The 13745-nt window shown below is 35.3% G+C and overlaps 1 protein-coding gene across 3 annotated transcripts in view; it reads right to left on the bottom strand.

Moving 5' to 3' along the window:
* Klp64D (kinesin-like protein 64D) overlaps window positions 1-13745 on the bottom strand; it is a gene marked incomplete at its 3' end in the record, with an annotated part of 94676 nt that overhangs the window by 36620 nt on the left and 44311 nt on the right. For all 3 annotated transcript variants that reach the window (XM_081752660.1, XM_081752661.1, XM_081752659.1), the window contains 1 exon segment: window positions 5537-5740. In XM_081752660.1, the coding sequence (XP_081608786.1) occupies window positions 5537-5740 (204 nt within the window).

Genomic DNA, 13745 nt, shown 5'->3' on the forward strand with positions numbered 1-13745 from the left:
TGGTGTCTACTCTGTAATCATGTTTTAACCTTCGAAACGCTAAGATAGGGTCATTTTTTAACTACGTATATTTCCCGCAATAAATGAGTTTTTCTAGAATATAGAGGAGACATATATAGGGTTATTCAAAAAGGGTGCAGGGCCGCGGTGGCTCAGTGGTAGAGCGTTCACCTCTGGTGCTTGGGGTCTCGGGTCCGATCCCAGCCCCGCCAAGTGAATTTTGTGGTGGACAAACACCGTGTGCGTGGGTTTCCTCGGGGTTCTCCCGTTTCCTCCCACTTTCTTTATTCCACCATTTCATTCATTTCTCATAATCACCGTCTCCTTTAGCCTAAGCGGCATAACCGTGGGACGTAAAAGCTAAGATTTCATTTCATTTTTTTTTTTTTTTTTTCAAAAAGGGTGCAGGTTTTGGGTCGTCTGCCAAATTTTTGTTTCTCGGTTGCCAACATTGTTTTGTATTGTTGATCTACCCACAAACATTCTGATTGTCACTTTAGTCTGAATTTCTGGCATTTTCTCAGTCTGTGTCTAGGCATGGAATAGTTTATTTTAGCACAACGTGTGTTAATTGTGAAAACTTTTTATCAGAACGGATAGTCTCATCTCGCGTAATGCTGACCAGCAATGGCCCCCAAATCATGGTGTATGTCAAAAAACCCTGTTCCATCCGTGAATTAAAGAAGGCAATTCGACGAGTCGTCGGAGAAATCCAAGCGGAAACTTGTCAAGCAGTCATCACGAATTTCACGAACAGAGTTATTGCATGACCCAGCGACGTCATGCACCATACCTGAAGTCGAAATGTATGATGAACATGTTTATGAATTTTGTTAATGTGCTTTGAAAACATAAAATTCATAATTTGATGTAACAAAACCGGCGCGCTTTTTGAATAACCCTATATATGTTCTTGTTAAATATTTATTTTCTACTATTGACGTAGATAATTAAAAGAAACAAGACAAGATCTGTCTAAACAAGTAAATAAATAAATAAATAAAATGAAGTGTTTTATGTCCACAAATTTTTATTAGACTGAATATCAAAATGTTGTCATTTAGTCCCAAAATATTCTACTGTTTTACCCACATCCCACAGACAGATAAATAAATCAACTAACTCTGTCCGCTTATATAAACCATTGTTGTCAATAAACTTGCTGCCAGTTGCTTTAACAGAGCTTAAAAGTTGCTGCCTGGAAAATATGATTAGATTTGCATAAAACGTGGTGGACATTTACGAAAGAATTTATTTATGATGGAGATTTTTTTTTTTAACTTTTATTCATTACAACTTTAACTTTTAGCATGTTTAGTAATTCAATGTGTTTTTGAAAAAAAAAATAAGAGTGAGCTAATTATTTACATTTATTTAGTGTGGTTCAAGGAATTATTTAAGGAAAAATCCACGGAAGACTTTTTCAGAAGATTCAATTCACTAGTTGGGGGGCGCGGTGGCTCAGTGGTAAAGCATTCACCTCCGGTGCTCGGGGACCTTGGTTCGATCCCAGTTCGCGCCGTGTGGACTTTGTGGTGAACAAACACCGTGGTCGTGGGTTTTCTCGGGGTTCTTCCGTTTCCTCCCACTTTCTTCATTACACCATTTCACTCATTCTCATTATCATCGTCTCCTTTAGCCTAACCGGCATAAGCGTGGGACGTTAAACTTAAAGATTTCATTTCATTTTTTCAATCCACTAGTTTAACTACTAATTTGAATATAATAACAAATTTAACACATTATTAGAAACAGTGTTTAAATATGAAGAACTTATTATCTTATCGAGGTTCCTTGTAACAAGGAACGATGAACAATTATATCAAGTGAAGAGTAACATTCAACATTTCTGCTTCAACACAAGAATAAGTGCTTCTATCCAATTACAAATACGAGGAACTTCTTTCACCTTCAAGAAAGTGAAACGTATCTTTACCTTACAACGTATTTTTTTCAGACGGTACGTTAAGCCAACATTTTTGAAAATGAAGATTGAACTTACTTATTTTTAGCTTCCGGCTTAAGTATATGGTTTGTAGGGCTTATGGTTTCACTCCAAGTGTAGGTGCGTATGTGGTACTTTATTTCTCGGGAACCACTGGCCGGACCTGAACAAAATTTGGTCAGCAAGTAGTCCATCTTTTAGCTCGCTTTGTACGTAGTAATTCATATCTCGGCAACTACTCGCTGGATCTGAACCAAGAATGGTGAAGAAATAAACCATCGTCTAAGGAACTGAAGATTACAAGGTAGTAATGTTCTTAACAATGTGCCGGTCTATTATTTTAAACGTAACACTTTCTGCCTACTCCTACAGATTCACCCCTTCTTCATATTTCATACTCTCATCTACCAGGTGGTTTCCTTATTCTTGCCGAGGCTCTTCTCTCTGAATCTCTCCGCTCCTGGCCCACTTGTGTTATCAGTGCAGCATCCAGCCTGTACAGTTCCAGCACACAGATGTCTGCCATTGTCTACCTGAGCTCCTGAATGTTCCAGACATTCCTTTTCCTCCGCTACTTTCTCTGTATATGTCGTCCTTATTCCCTCCACTCCAATACACTTTTCCTCTGTATGTCTTCTTCCAGACAGACTTACATCTTCATCTTTCTTATTATCTGTACATTTTTCCTGTCGTATGATGAGACCTCTAATTTGTTATCTATGAATGGACTTAGTCATACCATTAACTTGATAAATATGGTTTCCGATTCTTCTGACGATTAACCTTTTTGAAAGTTAGTATGTTCCGGAACACTCATATGTTCCGGAAAGCTGCCTAACACTCATATGGTTGTTCTGGAAGTGGACTGGATAGCGTAGTGCGTAGTGGTTAACGCATCGGTACGGTACACCGAAGATCCCGGGTTCGCGTCCCGGTCCACACATGCACTTTTTCACTCTGCGTATTATTGAATTCGCACCTACAGAGGATTTGGTATGTAAAAGCTTAAATCGATTGCTCCCTCTCATTATGAAGATATGTGATAGTCACAATTTAGACACAAGGACTTGGGTGATCTCATGCCAAAACGGACGAACTACATTTTTGATAACATTCAAATAGAGTGACATTTCTGTTGAGAATTGAAAAGTTCATCACTCACCATAGAATCCACGCATCACAAGAACTTACTCCATCTTTTGGCAAACTAAAGAAGCTACAAACTTGCTTCATTCTAGCATAATAAAACTCTCAGTTCACAAAATGTCAATCTATCTCAATATCATTACAAAAGTAGTTAATCCTTTTTGGCATGGTTTCACATAATAACGTATAACAATATAAACTGCAAACTGGGACAGTTTCATTAAAAATATGTGAGATACAAAACATAAAAAAGTAGGGCTATATTGCAATTCCTGATAGAAGCTCATGTTGCTCGGCTCCCACGTAACGCTGCCGTCTCATATCCCCTTGTGCTGAAAGAGACGCTAAACTCGAATGCAGCAAGTCAAATACATTACATAAATCTTTGTTATCTTTTAATTGTACTTTATTGAAGACTTTGCATCTATTAACAGTTCCACATCCTTCTTTATACATTCAAAAAATCCTTACAGGGCGTATGGAAATTGAAATTCACAACCACTGGAGTTCTACTTTTATTAAATTACAGTAGCTTCTATTCCTGACATCATATAACGACACGATATTGACAGACGTAGGACCAGATGCTAAACCCAATTTATTTCTAAACAAATCATTACAGGCCGGTTAGTCAATTGATTCATATGAGGTTTTTGGTTAAATATTTTGATTCTCAAATTTTTAACTACAGCGCCTCTGGTGGCGGCTTTCTGCGATATTAGCCAGCACTTCAGCTAAGCTGCTAGATGTGTGCTGGAAATCGTACTACACGATTCTTTAATATAGTCAAGTGTTACCATATAACCTACGTAATGGTTATTGCATTTAAATTATAAAATTGTTCTATTCTGAGAATAACTAGTGAGTTTAAATTGGATTTAGAAGGTTTCATTACTTTAACAAGTCTCTACAAGTTCTAATAGAGTCATTAACTACATATTTGAATGAGTACATAAGCTACATTTGGGCTTGTATTACTTATAAATTCTTACCAATTTGTGTATTAAAGAAACGCGATAGTTATTGTTCTAATCATTTCAAACTATTGTTTATTTCATCGTAAGCTAATTCTTATTGATACTAAATTAGATTTGCATAGGGTTCAGATTCAAATGAGGACATTTGATAATTGTGAGGTTAATGTATTCGTTTGTAAATCTTTGTAAATGTAGATTGAGTGTTATAAACTGAACTAAAGTAGAATAGCCTCTTGACCTGATTTTTATAAATGCTGTATTGCTATTGTATTCCAATAATTCTACATTGTGTTTATATTCAATCTATGTATAAATTGTGTCCATGAGAAATATTATTACCAACTATGCACTATTTAATTTTTACAAAATTCTTCTTAAATGTGGCGGGTCTCTACTAGTGGGAGGACCATGTCGAATAATGACCTCCTTTCTATAAAGGAACGTTACAATACGAAGCTGAGTTGTTAACAGTCTGAGAAATAACTTCCTATAATAATAATAATAATAATAATAATAATAATAATAATAATAATAATAATAATAATAATAATAATAATAATACTAGCACCAACAAAATAGCGTAAAATAACTTTAAAATGTTCAGAATTATAATTTATTTTCTTTATTAAAGAAAACAGACAAAATCGTTTTACAGGGAAAATATAAACGTATATTGTAAAATTTATCAGAAAAACATAAAACTTACGGGAAAGCTATTTAGCAGTCGCGGAGTGCCAAGCGGGATACAAATTGGATCCCATGTTATATGTCTTTGGTTGTGTCACAGTTGTTATCACTAGGCATGTAATCATTTTTATCATTTTGGTAGTCAATCTCTTCTTCTAAATTCTCAACATAATCCTCATCATATGCAAGAAGTTTAGATTCCACTTCTTGTTCTGCTAGGGTTGCACAGTTCATTCTGGAGTTTTAGCTAGCTGTTACACAATGGTACTCAATGCCAAGTGAAAAGTACAATGTTTACTAATGTAATATTGCGTCATTCTTCTAAGAATTTATTATGTTCTGAAACAGTTGTGCCAGTCCAATGTAAAATAATGCGCATTGCAATAATTTAAATTATTTCCACGGAGTGCCGAGTGGGATACATTTTGGACCTTGATCACTTTTTTTTTTTCTTTTTAACAAAAAATAACACTTTCTACACAAAAATTATTTCATTGCTATATTTTTCACTTATTTAGTCAACTATAAGAAAAATTGAAAACATAGTCGTTACTTTCAGAGTTGTCATAGAAAAATATACGTAGGGTACAATTTGCACCCAGTTGGTCCTCCTAATGGAAGTTTCTGCTGACATTGCACAAACATGGGGTCAAGGTCACAAAGAAGACCGACATACAGTAAAAGAGAAATTTTAAATAGGGACAGCGTTTGTGGTGCAAGATAAGATTATGTTTAGGAAAATATATTCTAGAGCATATGTCAGTAATTATAAAATACCTACCTGTTTAGAATCGGAACCAAACACCAAATCAAAAGCAAATTCTTTTGGTGGCTCCCCACTGGTTGCGTGGGGATTCTCAACAGATATTATTCCATTGATTTCGTCTACTTCTACAATGTTTATGTAGCCTTCGGATATTTCTTTCTCGTTTAAAGGACGAACTCGAACAACTACCCGTACATTTTCCACTTCTCCTTTCTGCTCCTATTGAATGAAAAGAACAAAAGTTAAAAAAAACATATAGGAGTTTTAAGAAACTACAATTATTACAACACCCATCAGTTCTTGAGTACAACAAAACTATGTTTTCTTTTCCGGAAATGTCTTGCTACAAGCAATCAACACTTTTAATGTCTCGTATACACTCACATAAAAGGCAATCCAAGTCTTGATGGAAGGCATCTTATTTGTCTAAAATAAACAGCATTATTAAACCAGTTGAGAATGCTCCAGGAGCATTTCCAAAATGGACTTAGAAAGAATTAATTTTCCTTCTAGTCCTAGTTCTAGTTACCTCCCTTTTCGGAGATTTATAAAGAAAGTCCCGGCCTTATAGCCCAGTGGACTGTTTCACTAAATTTGTTTTAATTGTTTTTGAAAACATAGATTTGTTGTCACACAATTTGCAAAATTACTTGGGGGTTAGACATACAAAATAGATGTAATAATATATAAAAATTGTAAAGAAACTAAATTTTGTCAAAATTTAAAATTATGTACAAATTCACAATTGCACAATTAAAGGAGCATGATACTCCAGATGTAAAGATGTCCGTCGGCATCCTGCTCCCCTAATTTTTCTTATTAACTTCTACAGGCTTTATACCAATTGTTTTATGTATTTTATTATTATACTCATTAAACGATTGTTGTAATATATCTATCCATTTATAATTTCCTTGACTACTAAATTTTTTCCACATGTTTTGTTAAGAGTTCTGTTAAAACGTTCTACGATATTTTGTCTTACGAAAACAAATGCTGAAAATGGAGGGCTCAATTCACAACGGTTCCCGAGATATGGCTCCTTAAATCTCCCGAAATTCGAAATTTTTTGACCAATACCTGGGGAAGAGTGGTCAACGGTTACTATTTGGTATCGAAATGTTCACTATCCTCTTAGGTATTGATCAACGCCAATATCACCTCTCTATAGCTTATGGTTCCCGAGATATGGCTCCTCAAGTCTCCCGAAATTGGACATTTTTTAGCCAATATCTTGGGAACGGTAAGAGTGACGCGAAAAATTCCATCACTTTTTCACATAGTTTTTGATGCTCTATCGAATGGAGAGCTCAAAATTAGAAAATTTCGCAAGTAACAGACACACATACACACACTCACAGACATAAAGCTAATTCAATAACGAACTTTCTAATTCGTTGAAAATTTGTATATACTCTACATTAATAAAGAGTACACTGTTAGAAAAATAATGTTTTAGATAAAAGAATGATGAATTGAACTAGTATGTTAAGGTTTTTATTTTTGTGTATAATACGTCTTTTTACGTAAAATAATGAAAAATACGGTCACATATTTTAGCGTAGTATTTTTTAAAAAATACTATTCTTTAGCACCAATAATTTCAATGTCCTGCAAATCCATTGACATACTAGGTAGACTCATTAGTTCGTGCTGTATGGAACCAATGGATGGATAAATTTCTTGTTTCAGAGTTGAATTAATTAGACAGTAGGTCAATGATGTATTCCCCCACATTATTTATAATCTATTCCCACCGTTCACGAAGCTGCTAGAGGCAAAAAAAGAAAAAAAAAAAGCTTGGATGCAGGATTGGCAAAAACCATGGTTTTTATTGAAAAAACAACAAAAAACCAGGCTTTTGGGTTTAAATCCGTTTTTTTTTTTTCGTTTAAACCAGGTTTTTTGATTTAAATAAGTTACTCTATGTATTTATATTAAATATGGACAGAAATTAGCTTGTTTCGGCTTGGTGTTATTATACAACAAGGTCATGCTGGAAGGGGTCACATAAGCTTAAAGGGAATCCAAACCGCTTCTCGGCTTACATCCAAGAGAAACTGTCCATTTGGACACGAAACTGGGACTAATTGGTCACAAATGCGACTGCCAACTCACTCACGAAGGACTTCTGATAAAAATACGTTTCGCTGATCTTTACATAGGCCTACTTGTTAATATAACTGTCAAGAGTCATTTCAGAAGGACAAAAGGATAAACAGTTACACAAGTAAAAACATTATACAATTATATATAAATCGGGAAACTCCCGCCTTAGCCATTGGGAAAATCCTGTTATTACTTTAAATGTATTTGTATATAAAATTTTAAGGTCAACGTATCATAATCACTACACTAAAACTGAAGTATTAAATTACAAATTTGGTATGTAGATATCATTCAATAAAATAAAAATCAAGTCAAATCCAAGCTGATGTTGGAAGCTACGTAGGCAGTTGATAAATTTTGCCAATTTCTATCAATATATTTAAGCAACCTTGGCTTCTTTATAAAACAACAGGCATTCATTCAAGTAGAAATATATAATTTGGTTTCATTTCGTATGTTTAGCTTAACATCCTTATGAAATACCAAGGTTATCACGGAGACGACGTTCGTTTAAAGGGACACCTCGAATCGCTACTTGGTTTACACTTGAAAGATAGGTTGTGGTTTGACCGAGAATTGAACACTGGACCCCTTGACTAAAAGGTGAAAAGTAGATAAACGTAATGTGGATGGTTTAATATGTGGAAACGTCACCATGACGTTCACACGATTTACAGCATTTTTCGTTTTTTTTTTTTTTTTTGTTTTGTTTAAATCAGTTAAAAAAAAAAAGAGCTGGTTTAAACCAGCCAAACCTGCTTGGATGCATATAAATTTTACAGCTGTTTATCGTTTTCTAAGGATATGCCACGGATTGCATTCGACAGAGATCGGAAAAGATTATAATCTGTAGCCATATATGGGGAATATTCCAGGTGAAGAACTTCTCATTCCAGCTGCTGAATGGCTACGGTTGTCATGTACGTCATAGCGTTGTTCATGTGGATAATGATGCCATGTCTTTTATACGTTTTTTTTTCTTTTTCTTTTTTTTAAATGCTGCATGAATATGTTGGAACTGATCATACAGTATACAGCAGAAGTGATGGTGCCATTGCGCGGTAGAAGTTTACTCTAGATAATCCCTTCCATGTCATACCCGATAAACAATATTGTTTTCTTGGAAATGTAAACTCTATTTGGAACGAGATGTTGGCTTTCTGTTTGGGATGACCCAATCCTTTCTTTGCTTAAAGTTCACGAACAGGTGTATCAGTTGTTATCTCCGATAATAATACGTGAGAGAAAGGGCTGATGTTGTCGACATGATTTGGGATGATGGATAGGTAAAGAATTACGTGGCACCACGCTGGTCCTTATTGTCTGAACTGAGTCAATGAGGCAGCCACGACCCGTTTCTGAACCTTTTCCATACATTGAAGGTGACGCATAACAGTTGACTGTCCACATCCAATTTCCGTGACCAATTCTCAGGTACATTGTTGTGGATCACGATGGATTAAGTTGTTCAAATGGTCCTCATCAAAGCGTCCAGAACATGGGGCAACACTCAGGTCAAAATTTCAAATTCGGAACCTGTCAAACCATTTCCGGGTGGTCCTCTTTGTTGAACCACTTTTCAGAGGACAGTGTTTTACATGTTTACTATACTTATCACCCACATGAAATAAGTGTTGAATAAAAAAAAGCTTCATTGTCAACATTGTGACACATCTATATTACTCGATACTCAACAGAACTCTGACCGATCTTTGAGCAAAATATTAGTACGGGCTAAAATGTACTACGAACCGTCTTTATTGTGCAGTATATGTCTCTATTGAGTTGAAAGTGAAGTCTAGTTTTTCTCCCTATCTGTATCGGACATTTACATAATATACACATACATATAGACAAAAGTTAATGTTTCAATCCTTCTTTCACAATAACAAGTACCTACATCCACTGCGGAGCGACGTTTCTGAACGCACTATACAAGAAAGGAACATACACGTGTAGTGAGTTTTTTTTTACACAAGCACCAAACATTACAATCGATATGGCAACATTGATCTTTATGGCGAATTCGGAAGTCACAGTTTGGGAACACTGGTTCTAAAACTAAAAGCAATGAAATTCTAATCAGTATAAACACCACAAAATTAAACACATAATTCAAACAAGCAACAAAGGTAAAATAATTAGTCACAACTGGAACATAATTGGTTAAATTTAGAAAAAAGCAGTGTAAATGCTCGCATGTACATTTTATAGGGAAGTAACGTAAATGCTTCTTAGTGTTGTGAATACTGAATAAGGTAAGTGTCGGTTTTCACAATACCCTAAAGGAGGTTCAAGTTCTTGAGAGGTTTGCAATATTTAGGGGCATTTTATTTTTGTAGCTGTCTTTACCCATGTGATGTAATCACTAAGAGATCTCGATTTTATGTCACACACGCATGTCAACACGATTTCAGAGAGAATTGAAATATTGTGATGTAAAGTGATGTACTAAAGAGCATAAGCAGCTGGGGGTAAGCTTTTGAGTCTTGAACTGTGTTGTGTACCTACGAGCATACCACAACAATTATAATGAAGACTGGATTGGATAATTTTACTAATAATATGTATTCTATAGCATCTATTAGTGACTATATTCCCAAAGCAGAACGTTTTTCAACTTTTTACGACTACTTTCGAAAAATCCAAAAAGAATTTACAAGTTTATTTTCTATTTTTTTTTTAACTTATTGATGGAAAAATATATAGGAAGCTTAAAGAGATGTATAAGAACTATAAATAAATAAGTAAAAATGAAGAAATCTCCACATATATTTACTCAAAAAGAATTACAGGTACTTATTTGGTGTTATTTTTCTTCCTTTTTTTTTTCCATCTTAAAACATGGAACGAATAATTTAAGTCTCCTTTCAACCCTTACAATTTCGAATATCATCTCTTTAGACATTAATTTGTCTCCACAAATAGACTTGAAACGACTGAGATTCACTATCATATTTCTGACATTAAGCCATTTTCAAGAATTTCGTGTTTCCCTTCTAACCAGCAGGTGGTCCATTTATCTGCATGTAAGCCAACTGTCAATTGTGTCAATCTTTTTAAACGGAAAATCAATGGATGCAAGGCGGTTAGCTATCTGCTAGGGTCACGACTCGACTGCAGCACTCGTATGGCGACTTTAACGTATCTCTTACTTTTCCCTTTGGCATCTCTCAAGTTCATAGGTACATTATCATGACTATCAGACGATGAATTGTTCTAGTACACAATTTTTCTGAGACAGTGATTTTCGTTTAGAAGTTAGCCAATATTTCTGCAGCCTGTATGTTCTTCCTGCGATACTGTCGCACCGTCCCCAAAAATATTACACTTTTTATACTTTGTGTAATGCGCAATTATAAAAATGAAATGAAATCTTTGTTTTACGTCCCACGATTATGCCGGTTAGGCTAAAGGAGACAATGATGATGAGTAATGAATGAAATGGTGGAATGAAGAAAGTGGGAGGAAACGGGAGAACCCCGAGAAAACCCACGCACACGGTGTTTGTCCACCACAAAGTTCACTTGGCGGGGGATGGGATCGAACCCGGGACCCCAAGCACCAGAGGTGAACGCTCTGCCACTGAGCCACCGCGGTCCCCAATACGAAATTATGTATATAAAAAGTAAATAGACTACATGAACCTTTTCGTATTTTGTTTTATTTTTACAATCCTCGTAATTTTAACATCTCATACGATCCTGGGCTCATACGATTTTAATATTCTCATACCTTTATGAGAGTGCACTCAGATTTTGAGTTGTAAATTAAATGGATATTCACAAGTTATTCCATTAATATCTTAATCACAAATATTTAAATTAGAAACTTGTTTAAGTCATTGCGAAAATTCCTGGGAACTCAAACACTTACTAGAAAATAACACTGGCCGACTATTCAGGAATGATAAATTAACTATATAATATTATACACATTTCTTATATAACGTACCAGTATATAAAAGATCAAGTCAAATATTTCTGATGAAGATATTAACGAAGCAGTATCTAAATATCCTCTCCATATACAACTCAAAAGATGACGTTCACTCTGATAAAGATACTAACATCGTATGAGCTATTGAATTATTGTACTGTTTTATCCTAGGGACGCATACATAACTTGCTTACTATTGCATTTCATTCAACATGAAATTCACGCCTTAAAAATTGTTCCTATGGAGATCAGCTGCATTCATGGGCGTACATTAATTTAGGAGGGCTCCAGCGTGTCATATTAATTATAGTTAAAAAAAAAAAAAAAAAAAAATCTGTGGAAAGGTAGGTATGCGTGTACGCGAATATACATAGTGTTAGAAAAACGAATCTACCTGTGCCACATGGCTACTAAAAGTAACAAGTGTACCCAAGCCAAAGCTGGGCTCAAAGTTGGTAGGCCTTGTGGCGTGGGTCCCGAGAGAGTAGGCACATTAGTGAGGGTCGGTATTCGCGTAAACGAATATAATAGGGATGTCAGAGGTTACATTAAGGTAACAGCGTAAGTGGATCGTTTAATGGAAATACACTGAATCGGTAGGAAATATGCTTGATCCAACAAACTGATCAATGATCATAAAACTTTAGAAACGTCAACTACGGCATAGACTGCCTCACTAAAAAGGTTTAACATTACATGTCACAGTTGGTATGTACCATTGGCAATAATATAAGAAAATCTTCCCTCATACTGACAATCACACTTCCCTTTTTGTGATTCAAGCAATTCCCGATGATATTCTGCACCCTTATTTTTCTGGTGCATGTCCAAATAACTACGTACAGAATGATAATATGCGTGCAAACTGATGCGACCGGTTACGGGTAATAATTAGGCACCTGGACGAATGCAATAAAAAACTACTAACCAACACAGAAAACACTAACCAGCCTGAACTCGGCAGTCACTAAAAAAGCACGAATGCTAATGCTATCTAACCGGGTCAAGGCAGAAGCGGAGCACGTGGGCTCGTACAACGCAAGGTATGTACAGGGTAAGGGCTTCAGAAACTGAGGGCATGTACACTAACGAGGGTAGTGGAAGAAACATTCCATAAAAGGAGCGCATTTGTGTGTTAGAGCACTTGTCATTGTTTCCCACTAATAATCCTGTACTTCCAAACATAAAATACACGTTCCCTACACTGTGCGGAAACACTCCGCCAGTGGAAATGTTAAGTAGTCATGTTACTCATAGTCACTCATTTTAACCATAGTATAGCACTTGTAGACAGGAAAAGAAAGATAATCTTACACTTGTAAACATAAAATACTGGTTTCCTACATTATGCAGAAAGGTAAGAGTGAAGTTTGAGAAGTACAAGTGATTTTTGGCGTTAAGTTCCAAAGTTGGTCGTCCGTTTCTAACAAAATTTTGAAAATTTATCGGGAAGTAAATAATTGGTCTATGTGCTTGATAACACATAAGGATAACGAAAGTTGTGTTTATTTCTTTTTTTATATATATATACATATAAGCCGTTCTAAACATGGAACTATTCGGCAAGCGGAGGGAACTATTTGGCTCAAGGTTACGCATGGTAGGATTGTAGAAATGTAATGAACATTTGTATTGTAAACATAGCTGCAGGAATACAGACACGCAGCTCTGAATGAGGTAAGAGTATTAAAGTTTGTGAAACAATAAGGTGATAATCAGAAAAATCTGTTAAAAGTAAGTAAGTCTTAATAAATCTTAAAAAAGCAGAAAATGTAAGCAAATAACTGCAAAGAAACGTGGAGAAAGTTATACTTTTCAATGTAACGATAAGTAACGTAACAAACCTGGCTACTAACCAGGGTGGGGAAAAAATCATGATTTTTTTTTTTTATTTAAATCAAATCTTTCTCCTCGTATAATACAAGTCACCAACTGAAGAAAAAACATTACGAATTAGTATTAAATGTTGACCCAGTTATGCCTGAAAAATTTCTACTATTAATTGTTTTAATCTTCTTTATTTTAGCTCATATTACTGTTTTATGACGGAAAAAAGGCAAAAAAGATGATCTCCTACTTCCAGTTTCACCGGGATGGGTGTGCTTTAAAAAGGGCCAATAGAAAGCACATTTGATTGATAGAGCATAGACGAGGACGCCTTAAAGTATTGCAGAGT

Source organism: Thermobia domestica, chromosome 3, assembly GCF_964235325.1.
Source record: "Thermobia domestica chromosome 3, izTheDome1.hap1.1, whole genome shotgun sequence".
NCBI classification, from domain to species: domain Eukaryota; kingdom Metazoa; phylum Arthropoda; class Insecta; order Zygentoma; family Lepismatidae; genus Thermobia; species Thermobia domestica.